Source organism: Salmo trutta, chromosome 11 (genome assembly GCF_901001165.1).
Source record: "Salmo trutta chromosome 11, fSalTru1.1, whole genome shotgun sequence".
Lineage (NCBI taxonomy): Eukaryota > Metazoa > Chordata > Actinopteri > Salmoniformes > Salmonidae > Salmo > Salmo trutta.
The window spans coordinates 7,616,264-7,636,504 of record NC_042967.1 but is presented as its reverse complement, the minus strand read 5'-3'; the positions used below and the strand labels follow the sequence as shown (position 1 = coordinate 7,636,504).

General features: G+C 44.0%; 2 protein-coding genes across 3 annotated transcripts in view; both read right to left on the bottom strand.

The window, feature by feature from the left end:
• Positions 1-20,241, bottom strand: part of LOC115201881 (zinc finger protein GLI4-like) — a 225,254-nt gene that overhangs the window by 134,093 nt on the left and 70,920 nt on the right. The window lies entirely within an intron of this gene.
• On the bottom strand, positions 1,274-6,711 carry LOC115201913 (E3 SUMO-protein ligase EGR2-like). 2 transcript variants are annotated; one of them, XM_029765801.1, is made up of 3 exons: positions 6,682-6,711; positions 6,040-6,161; positions 1,274-2,570 (listed from the first exon to the last, which is right to left on the bottom strand). In XM_029765801.1, exons 1-3 carry the CDS (start codon positions 6,692-6,694, stop codon positions 1,650-1,652), a joined length of 1,056 nt encoding a protein of 351 aa, XP_029621661.1. In that variant the 5' UTR covers positions 6,695-6,711; the 3' UTR covers positions 1,274-1,649. The 2 variants fall into 2 exon arrangements, with proteins under 2 accessions (XP_029621661.1, XP_029621662.1); XM_029765802.1 differs by lacking the exon at positions 1,274-2,570 and adding an exon at positions 4,258-5,231.

The following is a 20,241-nucleotide window of genomic DNA, read 5'->3' as shown; positions in this document are numbered from 1 at the left end:
TATTGCTACCCCGGTAATCACTCCTTTCAATGGTGCCCTTTTCTTGAGAGCAAAACAATTCGTTTAACGGCGAGCGCCTTCTCCCTCTGACCAGCAGAAACACAAACAATTATCACAAGACCACTTCTGGTTACCCTCATCGATTCCACAGCACCCAACTCTGTTTTCACCCACCCTGAAACCACAAATGGATCAGTCAAAAGGCAACGGTCCACTTTTACCAAAAACTTCACTCCTACTGTCACAGACTCATCTTTATCCTGACCCTAAGTGCAAGCCTCGGGCTCCGAGAACTTCACCACACCTACCACATCCGATACTTCGACCTCATTCACTTCCATTTCTCCTCCTGTCTTCAGCTCACTCTGCTTACACTTTCTATCATTCTTTTTTAACAAACCATCTCCCTTTTTCCCGCCATTTTTAACCGACTCAAGCTCACCGACTTCCTCCCTCTCCCTCTGAGACCTCCCCTGCCTCTCTTTTTCCCTCCATTCCTCCTCTGTATTCCAAGTATACGTCTCCTTCTGATAATACTGCACTTCTCCTGACATACATCTTGTTCTTGCATTGTTAAGGGACGCCATTTAACCGGCTGTCACAATCTCTGTACAATCAGCACGAACCCCTCAGGATGTAGCGCTCAACAGTGCATCCCACTTGTAAAGCAGCTGCTTCGTCTTGATGTTCTTCTTTATCAAAAGCTACCGCAACGCTTTTCCATTTCAAACAAGCGCGCTCTTCCAACCAGCATCCACCCGGGTGCGCCTTCCGTCCTAGGATAAGTGGTCGAGGAGATAGGAATTCATTAGTAGTCGAAAGGAAGTGTCCTCCCCTCCTTGATAGTCTTTTTGAAATCTACCACGCCACCTTTGAATCAGCTTTTGTTTTGTTGGTGGAGAAAAGCATGCAGATGTTTAAAAACAAATATGCTACTTATGTTTTATCTTGCACAACTAACTTAATTATCACTTTACACATTTATTTTGGGATCCAGCCCTAAACATTATTTGCCTTATGACCCGCGAATAAGGAGAAGCAGTCTCATTTCATTCAAGCGCATTTTCGTCCACATTCCCTCTCCTCGATTACATTTGACCTTATTCAAAAGGAGGCCGGAGGAGAGAGGACACAGGATTTGCTCAAAACCAATTGAGAAAAGGCCATGATCCGTATCTTTCAAGCTCAAAGCAGACTTGTTTAGAAAAATTACCGTAAATGACCTAAAAAGAATGGTTGGCTAGATCCAATCGGTGGCAAGGACAGACACCTATAGGTTCGAAGGAAGCCAAGGAGACTAAGGCCAATTTTAATTCTAAATGATAAACAAGCAAATACAAAATCAACACATCAAAAGGACAACATGATTTCTCATTTATTAACAAATTTGGTCACCTATTTTTTTGTACAAAACTATTGTTCAAACCTGGTAGTTAATTGCACTCACCTGGTGTTCTAGGTCTGAATTAGTCCCTTATTAGGAGAAGATGAAAACCAGAAGGGTTTTGGCCCTCCAGGACTGACATTGAACAGTGCTGAGGGACTTAGTAATCCAAAAAACCCTCTTAGCCCAAGACACTTCACATGATAACTATGTCAGCTAAAGAATGGTTCCCAGATATCCCCTGTGTACATCTCAAGCCACACTGCTACGATTTCTCCCCATTGTGGACACTCCTATGTTTGATAAGGTTACTCTGGAAGGAGAAGCTCTTGTAACACAGCTTGCACATGAATGGCCTCTCCTTGGTGTGAACAGTCTGGTGCTGCTTCACATAGTTTGCATGAGCGAAGCGCTTCCCACACGTGGGGCAGGCGTACGGCTTGTCGGCGTCCGTCTTAATGCTCGGCCTCCCACGTTGTGACCCAATGACACCAGATGAGGTAGAAGTAGGAGCCAATTTAGAGCTACCTCCTTGACCTCTAGCCATTGTTTGGGTGTTGTTGGGATTGTGTGCTGTGTTATAGGCTATGTACCTCTCATGGTGAACGTTCATCCTGACCCTGTCTGTATTCGTGGGGTTACCATGAGGCAGCTGAGGAAGACTAGACCCAGGTCCAGGCCTTCTATGAACCCAGTCACCAGGCATTAGATGAGACCCTGAAGAAGACAGACTTCCTGATAGACTACCGCCAGGGGGGTCTCCCACCACTCTCTGTGAAGGCTGAAGCCCAAGGTGACCTGCTCTGTCCATCATGGATACTGTGGTGTTTGTATCATAGGAACAGGAGGGTCTATCTCTATCAGCCCCAGAATCTGCTCCATCCCTGCACTGAGACTGTGAAGAGAAGGGTCTGGGCTGCAGACTAGATCCCTGACTGGAGCCTCTGTCACTCTGATGACCACCAGGGCTGAGGTTGTTCAGTCCGCCTGTCCACTGGTTGTGTTCTGTGTGGTGGTGGAGTCTCTTAACCTCGCGTTTGGGTCCTGGTTCCGACTCAGAAAGGAAGAGCGAAGGCTCCTGGTCCAGGATCCTGATCCGGGGCCAGGGTTTGTGATCAGCCACTTCAGAGGTCCAATCTCTCCCACCAGTAACACTGGATATCAGCAGGTCTTCTTCGACTGCAGACTGCAAAAAAAGATTGTACAGAAAAGCGTAAAGGTTTATATAAGAAACTCTGCTGTACCAACAGAAACATTACATGACATTATAAACTGTTAACCACAGTCAAGCCCATCTCTAATACTGTGATATAAGTACCTAACAATATGGAGCCATTGGAGTTTATTATTAAAACAATTCCATATGTGTTGATTTAAGAATTAAGTATATTGTTTTGGTTCGACTTAGATAAGAAAAACTCAGTCCCTAAAAATACAAATAAAAAATCAAGTCAGCAGTATCAATGTTGTATTTCATTTCAACAAAATAGCCATATGTTCACATAACTTTGAAGTACAGTACTTTTATCGCACAAAACGATACGTGACAAGTAAAATATATTTTCTCACTATGTTAATGTGACCAGGTAGAAGTTTGGGGTCAGACCCTGCCCCTACCTGGTACTGGAAGGTTAAAGGTAAACAGTATGGCAGACGGCAGTCTCTCTTACTTGGTCAACACTGTCCACGCTTTGCTAACAGCGGGTTATTCAAGCAGTGTTGCGTGCAGTTAGACAATGGGCATCGGTCCGGTATGCTTGCGTCACCCTGAGCTACAACCGACAGACGGGAATATAGTGTTTGTGTGAGAACCTGCGTTGTTGTTTTGGACATTACATTGACTATTGTAATACAAATGAGTTACTGTCGCTTTTTGTAAATTAAATAAATGACATGCGCCATTTCTCTCAAAAGGGAAGACTGATAGCAAGTGTGTGTAACCAGCCCTTTTGAGTCCTTCCGTGTGGGTTACAGATAAGAAACGGTATGTTACTTCTGATTGTATTGATTTTTGTAAAAGCAGGTAGGGATTGTCAAACGTTTGCCTGCCGACATTGCCGACAGTCAATTATATTTTGTATTCACACAGCAAAAACCTTGATGTCGTCCGCCACTCAGCCTTGTTACAATTCTCCAAATCAGAAGGTGGCAGGAGCATTGCTTGGTAATGAATGTCCGTCTGTGTTTAGTTATGGTCTAGATTCCAATGATTGCTAACTAGCTGTGCTAATGTTGATTTTTGTTGTTGTAGAAAGCCCTTGTTGATACTAGCCAGACGGCCACAACTAGATGACTACCTAGTAAGATCATTTTTTTTAAATTCACTCTCCATAATCCCATAGTACCAGCCCATGGCCAAATGTTTAACTATCGAGTTAACGTTAGCATTTTCGCAAGCTAGCACAACATGGCTAGCTAAGGACACTGCACGAACACAGGCAGCTGTTTCATGGAAACTAATCCATTGTGATTTAATTATGTCAATACTAGCTACATCACGAAAAGCTGCTACAACTGTCAGTAAGAGTGTCCATGGATTGAGTATTTCAATGAAGACATTGCGATACAACTGTCCAGTTTGAGTGTTTTTCTGCAGCGAACTGATAAGAGGAGCGACCCAGGGATGTGTGTGCTTTGGGGACCTTTAACAGAATGTGACTGGCAGAACGGGTGTTGTATGTGGAGGATGAGGGCTGCAGTAGGTATCTCAGATAGGGGGGAGTGAGGCCAAAGGTTTTTTTTATAAATAAGCCTCAACCGCATTGCGTCTGTGCTCTTAGCTAGCTACCATCCCATAGCTTACATTGCATATGAAGTCTGGCTCATGACATTTAACCATGGATGTACAGAGAATATGCTATATTTTTTTCCCCTTTTGTTGTCACACGTTTTACCTCCCCCAGTTCGTGCTCTCGGATTGGCTCAAAGTCAAGTTGTTGGCTAATGACGAACGTTACAATTCTACAAGTAGAAACGGCAGGTTCGTCACTACCGGGTCGGCATACAGCAGGTAACGCTTTTGTTCTAGCAAGAGAAGGAACGGCCTCCCACTGTGATAAGTATCTATCAGAAGTGTATCTGCAGTGAGATTCTCAGTGCGTTTCATGCTTAACCAATTGCATTTTCATCTTTAAACCATGCATTGTAGCCATGCTGTATTTCTTACATTGTGTTCTGTTTTTGGTTTCAGATCTGGCCTTTGTCACTCTTTCTTAGACCTGAATAACTATAATAGCTACTAGAACTCTATATGCATGAAGCATTTTACCTAAATAATGCGAACCTGATCTGCTCCTATACAGACCCATTGATACACTTTGCTCTTTCGTTGTAATAAACTATTTTTATAAAAAGGGAAACTGGTCTGTGCCTCTATAAACGAGAGACAACCTGGGTACATTATTACAAACTTTTCTGTACCTTCACTTTAAAATACAATTTAGAATCCTTTGGAAAATATTTAACATTACACACATCTTTGTCATCTTCACTTTATGTAAAGTAAAAATGACACTTAAGTGAAGCATTCTTACAGACTCCATCACACCAACTCTACCTCATCATACTCATTCTTTCCTCATTTCTTCTCATCCAGTTCCCTACTACATCCTAAACCAACACAATTAACTACAAACTAACTAGTACTACATTACATCACTATACTCTATACATGGTCTGTGTGCATTTTCTGCTGGTGTATCCTGAGGCAGCTCCTCTCTGAGAACCTCTTCCCGCAGTGCATACAGGCGAACGGCCTCTCTCCCGTGTGGACCTTCAGGTGCATCTTCAGCTGGTGCTGGCAGGAGAACCTCTTCGCACACTGGGGTGCAGCTGTAGGATTTCTCCCCTGCCACATCAGGACGAGTGTGAAACACTGGCCTGGCACAAGTGACAGCTGAACGATTTCACCCCCGTGTGCATCCTCTGGTGGATCTCCACCTGTTTGGGGAAACTGAAGGCTTTCCCACAGAATGAACACGGGAAGCGCTTCTCTTTGCCACCGGATCTACTGATAGAGTTGCTACTACTACTAGAGTTAGAGTTACTACTACTAGTCCCGTGTGGCTCAGTTGGTAGAGCATGGTGTTTGCAATGCCAGGGTTGTGGGTTCGATTCCCACGGGGGACCAGTACGGAGAAGAAAAAAATGTATGAAATGTATGCATTCACCACTAAGTCGCTCTGGATAAGAGCGTCTGCTAAATGACTAAAATGTAAATGTGAAATGTACTGTCAATAGGATTGTGTAGCCATTTAGTGTTGAGGCACTGGCATTGTCTGAGGTCTGGTTTAACATTAGGAGAGTGTGAGGAGGATGAAGGCCAGGGAGTGTCTGTGTTGTCTCAGGGTCTATGTTCCAGTTGATAGATCCTATAGAAGGCAGCATCTGTTAGGGGGTTAACCTGAGGTGCCATCTGTCTCTCTGAATCACAACTATAGGAGCAGGATGGAGCATCGCTAGCCGAGTTTGTATCTGTTCTCTCTCCACATACTGTGACCCTGCAGACCAAATCTACACCTCGCCCTGGTCACAGCCAGTCTGTTGTCATGGAGTCTAAGATCGGTTGTTGTTTTGTGTTTGACTGTCTGTTTCTGGTTGTGGTTAACAGTATTGTTCCCCAGCCCAGAGTTGAAGACGCTGTCCCATCCACTGACCTCCACAATGTCACCTCTGGTCCTGGCCTGCTCAGTGATGTCGTCCCCTGGGCTCTTGGCTGCATCGGTCTGGGAATGCAAGCTGGCCGCCCAGTCTCCTCTGTTAGCCTCCAACCAACCACCTGCAGGAAGAGGTTAGAAAATACACTTTACAAACATGACAGGGAAAACTCACTTTATTTTGTTCAATTAACCGGTCAAGTTCAGACATTATGTGTGTTTTTGTATGTAAACATATGTTCTATTGATTTAATTTTATGACTGAGGAGAAAATAGCCAGGTGCATCACTATTCCTTTTGAAGATCTATTACTGTATGTAGACTATATGCATTGTTTTACATCAGATTTTTTATTTAACCTTTATTTAACTAGGCAAGTCAGTTAAGAACAAATACTTATTTTCAATGACTGCCTAAGAATAGTGGGTTAACTGCCTTGTTCAGGGGCAGAACGACAGATGTTTACCTTGTCAGCTCAGGGATTCGATCCACCAACCTTTCGGTTACTTGCCCAATGCTCTAACCACTAGGCTACCTGCCGCCCAGATAGTGAGATTCCTCCAGCACTTATGAGGGATGAGCCTTGCATAGAAGCGATGCAACCTGTCGGAAAACAATGTGCTATATGTATTTCTCCCTTACCTTGCTCCGCCATCTTTAGTCCACTCAGCAGATCAATGCTCTCTGGTTCATCTTCTATTGTCTCCTCTTTGACTAGTAGCAGATCAGGCTTCCCATCCTCCATGTCTACTGACTGTAAGAGATACAGAGTGAGAGGATGTTGGATCAAGAAATCTGATATGAGCATCCTGCTATGGAGCATCTTCTGATTGGGCAATGAGGGATTGATATGAGTACTAGGCAACTTTTAGTTAATTTGATATGACGCAAACTTATTAATTGATTTGATTAATTTATACTCTTTAATGGTTTGATAATTCAAAGGCATAGTTGCACACTTAACACAGAATTCATAAAGACCTGGCCCCGTACCCACAAAGAGTGCTGATCTAGGATCTTTCCATATAGTCTTATTCATTATGATCTAAAAGGATAAACTAAAAAAAAATAGATCAGCATTCCTGCTCTGAGAGGCTTTGTGGATACAGACCCTGACCTAATACCATACAGACAGTAGTTCACAGTGGGCTCACCTCAGTGAGACTGTGTGTGGTCCTGTGCTGCTCAGCTGGTTCCTCTGTGGGTTCAGGAGGAGGTGTAGTCTGGTTGTCATCCATGACCATGTTCCCCTCAGGGTTCCCCAGACCCTCCTCACACCCCTCCTCCTTCACCAGCAGCACCTCTGGACCCTCCTCCTGGAAGAGAGAAGTGATACAGATTACAGACATACACTCCCTCAGGTACGTACACACACACACACACACACACACACACACACACACACACACACACAGATAAACACACTTTCAACATGGAGTATTTACCCACACCCCTACGTTTGAGTCCTATACTATAGTTACAGAATGACTTCATTGTTGTTAAACCCATCATGGTGGACATAAATATGATGATGTGGGTAAAAATAAGTCAGCTGTGATAAGTCAAAAGTCAGACAAACCTGACTAAACTATTTGATGTGTACAGTAGGTATTTGTTAGTGTGTGGGTATGTGTAGGTATATTGGTTATAAAGCTCTGTCAGGTAGGTGTATGCAGAATAGGGTGAGATTAGATTTGATGTATACTAAAGAGTCTCAATGAAAGTCTTGAAATGTAAAGTCCCATTTTGTGTTTATTAAACAAACAAGTTTTAAATACACCATATGAAAACCAAACATACACGTGTGAACAAAAAATCTGCATGAAGTTGATGAACTGCATTCTTTTTCTCATTAAAAGTGTTCTGGGATAAAACATAGTTGAATGGAAGTAATGAAATAGGCATTTGTGAACATCATATAGCCTACACAGTACAAACAAAATATGTAACAGACTTTTTATGCTATACTTTTTGTCATTTTACCTTTACATATTTATGTCATTTAGCAGACACTCTTTTCCAGAGCGACTTACAGGAGAAATTAGAAATTGCTCAGGGATTCGAACCAGCCACCTTTCGGTTACTGGCCCAAAGCTCTTAACCGCCAGGCTACCCGCTGCCCTCTAAATATGACTTATATATTCCACAATGTCTGGGCCTTGCATTTCAACACGCTTAGTTGTTTTGGCAATTGACCCACTAATGCAGTTTACTTTGCATCTACAGTGCCTTCGGAAAGTATTCAGACCCTTTGACCATTTCCACATTTTGTTAAGTCACAGCCTTATTCTAAAATTGATTAAATAAATACAAATTCTCAGCAATCTACACATAATACCCCCTAATGACAAAAAATAAATAATACCTTATTTACATTAGTATTCAGACTATTTGCTATGAGACTCAAAATTGAGCTCAGGTGCATCCTGTTTCAATTGATCATCTTTGAGATGTTTCTACAATTTGATTGGGAGTCCACCTGTAGTAAATGCAATTGATTGGACATGATTTGGAAAGACAGACCTGTCTATATAAGGTTCCACAGTTGACAGTGCATGTCAGAACAAAAACCAAGCCATAGAGCTCCGAGACAGGCACAGATCTGGGAAAGGGTACCAAAAAATGTCTGCAGCATTGAAGGTCCCCAAGAACACAGTGGCCTCCATCATTCTTAAATGGAAGAAGTTTGGAACCATCAAGACTCTTCCTAGAGCTGGCCGTCCGGCCAGACTGAACAATCGGGGGGGGAGGGCCTTGGTCAGGGTGGTGACCAATAACCCGATGGTCACTCTGACAGAGCTCCAGAGTTCCTCTGTGGAGATGGGAGAACCTTCCAGATGGACAACCATCTCTGCAGCACTCCACCAATCAGGCCTTTATGGTAGAGTGGCCAGACGGAAGCCACTCCTTAGTAAAAGGCACATGACAGCCCGCTTGGAGTTTGCCAAAAGGCACCTAAAGACTCTCAGACCATGAGAAACAAAGATTCTCTAGTCTGATGAAACCAAGATTCAACTCTTTGGCCTGAATGCCAAGTGTCATGTCTGGAAGAGACTTGGCACCATCCCTACAGTGAAGCATGGTGGTAGCAGCATCATGCTGTTTCTTTTTTTTTCAGGGACTGGGAGACTAGTCAGGATCGAGGCAAAGATGAATGGAGCAAAGTACAGAGATTCTTGATGAAAACCTGCTCCAGAGCGGAAGGTTCACCTTCCAACAGTACAACGGGACAACTCTCAATGTCCTTGAGTGGCCCAGCCAGAGCCCGGACTTGAACCCGATCGAACATCTCTGTAGAGACCTGAAAATAGCAGTGCAGCGACGCTCTCCATCCAACCTGACGGAGCTTGAGAGGACCTGCAGAGAAGAATGGGAGAACTCACAAAATACAGGTGTGGCAAGCTTGTAGCATCATACCCAAGAAGACTTGACGCTGTAATTGCTGCCAAAGGTGCTTCAACAAAGTACTGAGTAAAGGGTCTGAATACTTATGTAAACGTCATGTTTGTTTTTATTTTTAATAAATTAGCAAAAATGTCTAAACCTGTTTTTGCTTTGTCATTATGGGGTATTGTGTGTAGATTGATGAGGGGGAAAAAAACTATTTAATCCATTTCAGAATAAGGCTGTAACCTAACAAAATGTGGAAAAAGTCAAGGGGTCTGAATACTTTCCGAAGGCACTGTACATCATCTTGCAGAGTCTACCGTTTAATACAGGGTTTAATCTAAACGTCAGAAGCTATCGAGTGGAATGATTACTTTCTATGTTATAGAGTGGAATGGTTTTTCTGCAGGTGTATCTTGAGGTAGCTCCTCTCTGAAAACCTCTTCCCGCAGTGCGTACAGACAAACGGCCTTTCTCCCGTGTGGATCTTCAGGTGCATCTTCAGATGGTCCTGGCGGGAGAACCTCTTCTCACAGTGGGGGCAGTTGTAGGGTTTCTCCCCTGTGTGGACCCTCTGGTGCCTCTTCAGGGTGCCAGCTTCGGTGAAGCGCATGTGACACTGGGTACAGCTGAACCGTTTCTCTTTACTATTGCCTGATGTGGCTCCCCCTCCCTGAGCCTGGGCTCTAGCCCTGTCATTTGAGTTCAAAACCTGATGGAAAAGGACGTGGCTGTGTAAATCGGAAGGGCCCATCGATGTGGACACTGGGTCGTGATCCCTGAACAAGTGTAAAGGAGAGTGGGTCGTGACATTTGGATTTGTCTCTAAGCTTTCCCTGTAATCTAAGAAATCTCTGCCCTGTGAGTGTCCATCTCCTAGGTTACTATCTGCATTCCATGTGGGAGGAACATCACCCTCCAATTTCATAGTCACTTCATCTACGACTAGACCCTCCCCTTTCTTATCAAGGCACCCTTCAGAGTATACACGACTACTGTAACGGTTCCAGTCCCCTCTAGACAGATCAGTCTGTATCTCTAAACCCAAGGGCATGTTGCCAGGGTCCTGCTCTGTAGAGTAAGAACAAGATGGATCATCACTGCCAGTGTCTAACGATTCACCAAGCCCACTTGAATGAACCGTCCTCTGGCTTTGGTGAAATACCGGTAAATAGTCTGAGCCGGGGGCAGGAGGACAGCCCAGTCTCCGCTCCCCCAGTCTCTCTGGTTCTGATCTGTGGTCAGATCCTGTGTGTAAGAGCCTGTTTGTTACAGTTAAAGTCTTGGTGTCTGTCGCTGACTTGAGAACGGCGTTCTGCGTTCCACTGACCTCCGTGATGCTGTGTCGGGTCCTGGGCTGTGCTGGGGCAGTGGTGGGGTTCTCCGTGGCTACAGCGGGCGCTCCAGACCCTCCAGTCTGGATGTCTCTGCTGTTCCGTGGGTCCTTCTCTCCTTCAGTCCTCTCCTGCTTGACTCCAGGACCTGCAGCCTCTGTATCTGCAGACTGACAAGAAAAGAGGTTATTATCGGTACAATGTTTGAATTGGATAAGAATGTTGTAAGGAACCCCACGGCAGATAAATGAGGACGTACATATAAGCAAGTGAATAGCTGGGGACACATTTGATTTACAAAGTAACTGTAATTTTTAATGCAACACTATTCCACTGACCTCTATCACGATAACATGCTGGGTTGAGGTTCCACTCCCCTCATCAACAGTAATTGGTTGGTCATCTCTCCATGTGCTGTGTCCAGCGGGCTTCACAAAGCTCCTGTGGCCTTCAGTGAAATGTCCTTCACCTGAGAGTGATTGGGGGAAAATAGATGGTTAGGCTAGCTACTATCTGCACCACGGTATAGACCCCTTTCTGTGTTTGCAATTTGGTTGCAGAACTCGGGGGAGTCCATACCTTGAAATCCCCCCCAAAATTAAAATCTTCAATAGCTCTTCAACAACGTGTGCCAAGCCTGCCCCAAAAAGTGGATTTTTCTCCATCCTCCCAATATTCATGACACACTTTGTTTAGGAACTAGTCTGGGTACCAGTCTTCATAGCTAACATTCCACTCCTGTCATTTTCCAAAGCTTTCGGGCAATCTCAACATTCATTATGCAGACGGATTTACCGCGAAGTTGCTGATTGGTTGTTGGAAACATTAATTTTCCATGACAACGTTATGGAACATGGGGTTCGCACAAATTTGGCGCAATATAGAATTTGAATTTTAAAAACAATAACAATCAACCTGCTACGCATTGTCTCACGTCAGATGGCGGAATCCAACGCGCTCCGACATAAGACAATGACTGCTGCTGTAATTTCCTTGTGAGCAGGCAGTGTCAATGCAAGACCGTGTTGTCCAAAGATGACTCCGTAATGAGAGAGAGAAATGATACGAAAAATATTTGCCTTCAAGATTCAATCGAGCTACGTTTGCTTTAATAAGAGGAAAGTAATGTAAAACTGCCACCGGTCTTCATTCCTCGCACTGGTTGATCATCATGACTGGCTTACATTTTTGCAATGTTATGCTCATTTCAGTTCTATTATTTGTCCCTCCTCACTTGTACTTTCTGAATGGACATTAGAAAAACCGCACAATGCAGATCCAGCAGTCTTGAAACTGGAGTAACCTCTCCAAGCCACGGCAGCTGGGTTTCACCGATAGTTATGGAATGCAAAAAGGAGCAGACATACCGTCTATGTGTGAACTACAGGGCTCTAAATTAGCGTACTGTTAAGGATGCATATCCACTTCCTCGTATCCAAGACACTCTGTCGGCGGCCAAATGGTTTAGCACTTTGGACTTAGCGTCAGGCTACTGGCAGGTAGAGCTTATTCTCAGCGACGGTAAGGCGGCCGCTTTCTGCAGCAGGAAGGGCCTCTGAGTGGAATGTGATGTATTTTGGGCTCTGCAACGCGCCAGCGACGTCCTGGCCGGAATGCAATGTGAGACCTGCCTAGTATATCTAGATGACATCATCATCATCCTGGGAATGGAAGTCACAGAGATGCTCCAACGCCTGGCACAAGTGTTCAATCGGCTAAGCCAAACCAACCTGAAATTGAAACCCTCCAAGTGCTGTCTTTTCGCCGACAAGTAACCTACCTTGGACAGATTGTTTCTGAACACGGCATCACCACAGATACCCAGAAATTTCTGAAAGTCCAAGAAATGGACCAGCCTACCTGAGTTTTAGAAGTCCGTCAGTTCGTTGGCCTGGCCTCGTACTACCTAAGATTTTGTAAAATATATTTCTGCTGCAGCCAAGCCCCTTCATGAGCTTACAAAGAAGCATGCTCATTTCCGGTGGACGCCAGAGTCCCAGGAGGCGTCCAAAAAATGAAAGAAGCTACTTACCACCACGCCCGTCTTGGGCTATCCACTCAACAGTGGCAACCTCATCCTCGATACAGACGCCAGCAACTTCGGCATTGGAGGCGTCTTGTCCCAAATGCAGGACGGCGATGAAAGCATACTAGCGTATGGGAGCAAGCGGCTGTCTTCCACCGAGCAAAACTATTGTACCACACGGAGGGAACTACTGGCAGTAGTGGAGTTCACTACACACTTTTGTCAATACCTGCTCAGAAGACCCTTCATTGTACGAACCGACCACAGCAGCCTTCGGTGGCTCATAAGGATGAAGGAACCAGAAGGTCAACTGGCGAGGTGGCTCGAGAAGCTTGGGGAGTATAACTTCAACGTCATACATCATCCAGGACGCCACCACAAATGCTGACGTCCTGTCCAGGAGGCCCTGCTGCCAGACTTGCCCTTGCACTTACAGGACCCTACCCAGAACAATGACCGTTTCAGGTACCAGGAAGTGCAGTCTGACCGCGGCCCCAGTATAGCTGATTACGCTGTGGAAGCTACTTCTATGGAGCGCCGCTCAGTGGGGGTAGGAGAAGACCCCAGCCTACACTCCCTGGAGATTCTGGAGCTGCCTTCGACGTGGAGTCGGGTCATCGGGACAGTGAAGATGAAATGTCGGACGTGGAAAAGATTAGCCTCACCAACGCAAGTGACACTGTTTTGTTCCATGGATGGACTACTGAGGAATTACGTCGAGCTCAGATGGCGGACTCTGACATGGGCCCCGTCAAGAGATGGCTCGAGGAAGGACAGGAACAGCCATCGTGGGGGGCTGTGTCGCCTTTCGGGCCAGCAACTGAGGCCTATTGGAGCCAGTGGAAGAGACTATATGTCAAGGACGGCATTCTCTTACAGCGCTTCTACTGTACCGAAGGCGCAGTGTTTTACCCACAGATGCTCCTAACTCGTGTGTTCCGGACGGACAGCATGATGGCCCAGTAGGCGGTCACTTTGGCGTGGAACGCACACATCTTGCAGACAAGATACTATTGGTACCAAATTAGAGAAGATGTCACACTATGGTGTCGTACATGTACCAGCTGTGCGGCTAAAGCCAGACCTTCGAGGAAACCCCAAGCACCTATGGGCACTGTCCGCATGGGAGTACCTATGGAGAGGATCGCCATTGATCTCATGGGCCCCATGAACAAGACAGATCGCTACATATTGGTGGTTCAAGACTATTTCACAAAGTGGGTGGAAGCCTACCCTCTGCCCAACGATCAAGCCGTGTCAGTGGCTGAAGTTCTGACAGCTGAATGGGTGTGTCGAGCCCCACAGACACTCCACAGAGATCAAGGCTCCAATTTCGAGTCTGAAGTCTTCCAAATAATGTGGCACAGCGGTCTAAGGCACTGCATCTCAATGCTAGAGGCGTCACTACAGACCCTGGTTCAATTCCAGGCTGTATCACAACCGGCCATGATTGGGAGTCCCATAGGGCGGCGCACAATTGGCCCAGCGTTGTCCGGGTTAGGGTATGGCCGGGGTACGCCGTCATTGTAAATAAGAATTTATTCTTAACTGACTTGCCTAGTTAAATAAAGGTTAGCCTATAGAGCAACAAAGCCCAGCTCAACAGGGTTCACTCCAAACATGATGCTCCTTGGAAGAGAAGTAACAGAACCCATCAACCTGGTGGCTGGCTTACCACCTGACCATGAGCACGCAATGACCCCTCCACAGTATGTTGTACATCTACGAGACAGATTGGAACTTGCTCACCAGATTGAAAGGGAAATGCAGGGTCAGTCTGTGGAGCGTGCCAAAAAGCAGTATGACAAGAATGTCGCGAGGACACACTACAACGTTGGTGACACAGTATGGTACTTAAAGGAACAAAGCGGGTGCGGGACAAAGTTAGGAAGTTCCAACCATCCTATGAAGATTCTTACTTCATACTGGGACAGCTGGACGACTTGGTTTACCAGCTCCAAAAGAGTACGAGAACAAAGGTGAATGTTGTTCATCACGACAAACTCAAGCCGCACGACTCTAGACAACAGCTGGGTGTTCACACACGCCGAAGCGTGGAAACCTGCAGAGGTCTTGTCGCCTGATCTGGATGCAGGCCTCCACGACTCCGATCTGGATCTACCCAACCTGTTCATGGACGATCAAAACAGTGACAATGGAATTGAGAAGGATGCAGGGCTTGCTTCAGATATCACTTATTTTGTGAGTGGGTCTGCGACACCAGATGGAGTTCAGTCTAGTGGGGGTAGCATAATGCAACAAGGCCAAGCATGGACTGTTACTCACCCTGCCTTGGGTCAGACACCCACAGGGAGGCCAAAGAGGAACAAAATACCACCTAACAGACTAGGTGATTGGGTGGCTCCTTGATTTTGAACTGGGAATTTGAACTGAACTGTAACATACAAACTGTTCTGGGAGGTAAAAAAAAAAGGCACTTGTTTATTGCTGCATTATTGTTGCTGAGCATTCTATGCATTGAGACGTGGGCTATTTATGTTTTGGGAACTGTTTTATTTTGTATGGGAAGAAAGGCAGGTATTTTTGTAAACAGAAAGTAACTTTCTTGAAATAGGACAGTTGTAAGTTGCAGATGTTAACCTTTTTCCTTTTCAGGAGAGAGAAATTGGGGTCCTGCATTCGCACTGGAATTACATGTGCAAGCCCCATAATGGACGGCAGGCTACCGGAAAGACTGGCTTGCCTTCCTTTCTCAAAGTATCCTAATCTTAAACCAACAGCCCTTGTATTGTGCTACCCACCGCTCCATGTGCTTTCGGGCAATTAGGGAATATGTACTGTAAAGACTATTTTCTCCGTCAAGTGGAGTTATTACTGAACAGGACAAGTTCAGAGGTCTTTATGGACTGAAAAGAAGAAGAAAGAGACCAAAGGGGTAACATGTCTAATGTCCATGTAACTGAAATGAAAACCATTGGGCGTTGTGCCTTTGTATGAGTGTTGGAGTGGTGTTAGGCCTAATCACCATCCAGAGTGGGAGTAGTGTTGGTAAAGCTTTAAAACGCATTATGGGTAACAATGATGCAATTGTTGTGGTGGCGGAGATGTAGCCGATTAGAGGACGACCGATTAATCGGAATGGCCGATTTTAATTAGGACCGATTTCAAGTTTTCATAACAATCGGAAATCGGTATTTTTGGACGCCAATTTGGCAGATTTTTTTTTTTTTTAGACCTTTATTTATCTAGGCAAGTCAGTTAAGAACACATTCTTATTTTCAATGACGGCCTAGGAACGGTGGGTTAACTGCCTTGTTCAGGGGCAGAACGTCAGATTTTTACCTTGTCAGCTCAGGGATTCAATCTTGCAACCTTACGGTTAACTAGTCCAACGCTCTAACCACCTGCTTTACATTGCACTCCACGAGGAGCCTGCCTGTTACGCGAATGCAGTAAGAAGTCAAGGTAAGTTGCTAGCTAGCATTAAACTTATCTTATAAAAAACAATCAATCAAAATCACTAGTTAACTACACATGGTTGATGGTATTACTAGTTTATCTAGCCTGTCCTGCGTTGCATATAATCGCTTAGGTACACGTTGCTCCAACCATAAACATCAATGCCTTTCTTAAAATCAATAGACAAGTATATATTTTTAAACCTGCATATTTAGTTAATATTGCCTGCTAACATGAATTTCTCTTAACTAGGGAAAATGTGTCACTTCTCTTGCAAACAGAGTCAGGGTATATGCAGCAGTTTGGGCCGCCTGGCTCGTGGCGAACTGTGAAGACTTTCTTCCTAACAAAGACAGCCAACTTTGCCAAACGGGCGATGATTTAACAAAAGTGCATTTGCGAAAAAAGCACAATCGTACCTAACCATAAACATCAATGCCTTTCTTAAAATCAATACACAGAAGTATATATTTTTAAACCTGCATATTTAGCTAAAAGAAATCCAGGTTAGCAGGCAATATTAACCAGGTGAAATTGTGTCATTTTGCGTTCATTGCACGCAGAGTCAGGGTATATGCAACAGTTGGGGCCGCCTGGCTCGTTGCGAACTAATTTGCCAGAATTTTACGTAATTATGATATAACATTGAAGGTTGTGCAATGTAACAGGAATATTTAGACTTAGGGATGCCACCCGTTAGATAAAATACGGAACGGTTCCGTATTTCACTGACAGGAAAAACGTTTTGTTTTCAAGATGATAGTTTCCGGATTCGACCATATTAATGACCTAAGGCTTGTATTTCTGTGTGTTATGTTATAATTAAATCTATGATTTGATAGAGCAGTCTGACTGAGCGATGGTAGGCAGCAGCAGGCTTGTAAGCGTTCATTCAAACAGCACTTTTGTGCGTTTGCCAGCAGCCCTTCGCATATGACTTCAAGCCTGTCAACTCCCAAGATTAGGCTGGTGTAACCAATGTGAAATGGCTAGCTAGTTAGCCGGGTGCGCGCTAATAGCGTTTCAAACATCACTCGCTCTGAGACTTGGGGTAGTTTTTCCCCTTGCTCTACATGGGTAACGCTGCTTCGAGGGTGGCTGTTGTCGATGTGTTCCTGGTTCGAGCCCAGGTAGGAGCGAGGAGCGGGACGGAAGCTATACTGTTACACTGGCAATACTAAAGTGCCTATAAGAACATCCAATAGTCAAAGGTATATGAAATACAAATCATATAGAGAGAGAGTCCTATAATTCCTATTATAAATACAACCTAAAACTTCTTACCTGGGAATATTGAAGACTCATGTTAAAAGGAACCACCAGCTTTCATATGTTCTCATGTTCTGAGCAAGGAACTTAAACCTTAGCTTTTTTACATGGCACATATTGCACTTTTACTTTCTTCTCCAACAATTTGTTTTTGCATTATTTAAACCAAATTGAACATGTTTCATTATTTATTTGAGGCTAAAATGATTTTGATGTATTATAACTTAAAATAAGTGTTCATTCAGTATTGTTGTAATTGTCATTATTACAAATAAAAAAATAATAATTGTAAAACCAAATTTTATTTTTTTTAAATCGCCCGATTAATCGGTACCGGCTTTTTTGGCCCTCCAATAATCGGTATCGGTGTTGAAAAATCATAATCGGTCGACCTCTATAGCCGATCTGTGAGCCACGCTCTTTTCGCTCTGTGAGCCCACTTTTATTTTGTCATTCAGACTACCTCACATGGTGTACAAGTTTAATAAATGTCAACTACTTCAGTGGAATTCCAGACTAACTCGTTATTAGCAGCGGATAAGACCCCCAAATGTGGGAATTACCCCAGAGCATCCGTAAATTTCTCTGGCCCTGGAGCTAGCAAGTGAGGCGAGACAGGAAATGTAACACGGGGATACCCTGCTTTGCGATCTGTTGCCTACGTTAACAGCCTGGGCTTCTTTAGGCACTATACTTTTTTATTGCGCATTTCATTAAACTGACGCATTTCGTGATGATCAATTAATTGCCACAAAGCCTGCGTCAAACCAAAATATGCCTAAATTCACTGTAGTAGGCCTAATATATAGGAGCTAGCACTTCTAACGAATACGTCTCTGTGTTCACTGTTATATTATTGCGCAACTCCACTGGCCTCGCGCTCTTCCAACCTCTCTCTATTCCTCTTATAGCTCCTGAACTAGTTGCCTAGCCCAAATGTGTCCCAGAAGTAGATATATAGTTTGGTCACTTATTAAGCAATTCTAAAATATATCTTTCTATATCTACAATGCCAGTCAAGTTTGTACACACCTACACATTCCAGGGTTTTTCTTTATTTTGACTATTTTCTACATTGTAGAATAATAGTGAAGACAAACTATGAAATAACACATGGAATCATGTAGTAACCAAAAAAAAGTTTGAGATTCTTCAAAGTAGCCATCCTTTGCCTTAATATCTTTGCACATTCTTGGCAACTTTTGACTGGTACTGTATATTTGAGGAAAGAAGCACCTTGCTCTTGCTTGCTAGATAAAAAAAATAGGCAACAGCGTTCACACAGTGAACAGGCGGGGAGATATGAATGGCGAGAGCTTCTCTGGTGTGATGTGATCACATTGGCTTGTTATAAAAATGCAATAATGGGGAATCCTCTCTTCTCCAGGCACCCAATGTTTATGTTTACAATAAAATGTATTACATCAGAATGTCCAATGTTTCTAATGAAATGTATTGAAAATGAAATACAGAAATATCTCATTTACATAAGTATTCACACCCCTGAGTCAATACATATCACCTTTGGCAGTGATTACAGCTGTGAGTCTTTCTGGGTAAGTCTCGAAGAACTTTGCACACCTGGATTGTACAATATTTACACTTCATTTTTTATTATTCAAGCTCTGTCAAGGTGCCCTTCTTTGAGAGACATTGGAAAACATCCCTGGTCTTTGTGGTTGAATCTGTGTTTGAAATTCACTGCTCAACTGAGGAACCTTACTGATGATTGTTTGTGGGGTACAGAGATGAGGTAGGTAGTCATTCCAAAACCATGTTGAACACTTATTGCACACAGAGTGAGTCCATGCAACTTATGTGACTTGATAAGCACATTTGTACTCCTGAACTTATTTAGGCTTGTCATAACAAAGGGGTTGAATACTTATTGATTCAAGACATTTCAGCTTTTCGTTTATTAATTTCAACAAAACAAAATCCTCTTGACAGTATGGGGTATTGTGTGTGTGGGCCAGTGACACAAAATCTCCATATAATACATTTTAAATTCAGGCTGTAACAAAACCAAATGTGGAAATAGTCAAGGGGTGTGAATACTTTCTGAAGGCACTAATAGCCGAACAGTGAATGCTATTTAAGAACTATTGAAGACTGAAATCCGAAAATAATAAATAATAATTCAACAACGAAAAAAGGGATGGATTTCTCTCCATCCTCTGATTCAGAATATAGTATTTTCTTAGTTATGGCACGCTTTGTTTAATCCGAAATCGTATTATCTCATGCTTGGTAGCTATTGACGAGAGAGAACCAAATATACACCGAATACCCAATATAAAACAAATTTGACCTAAATCAGTTTTGACACTGTCTAGGCAATGATATAAACCAACACTTAACTTCTTGCAAGACTTCCAAGTAATCACATCAGAGGACTTATTGCATACTTTCCAAACACATGAGCAGAGGGGAACGGGGCTAAATGTACCTCTTGCCATTCCTCTGTATCGGTCGAGGATCTTGACACTTCTGGGACGACTGCCGAGAACGCGCTCTCGCATTGTCCTCTCTGCGCGCTCCCGTGCCACCTTCAGTTCCAGTAGCTGTAGTTTCCTCCGCAATGTCCTGTTTTCTTTCTGGCTTTGTGTTATTTCCAAACGACACACTGCATAGTCGTCGTCTACGAGTTTACAGATCTCTGCCACGGCTGCATTCGCTAGCACCTCCATGATGGAGGCTATTTGCGTGTGAAAAACCATAACGTTACCATTACAGTTAGCCATTGTTAGATAACCTTAGCAGCTA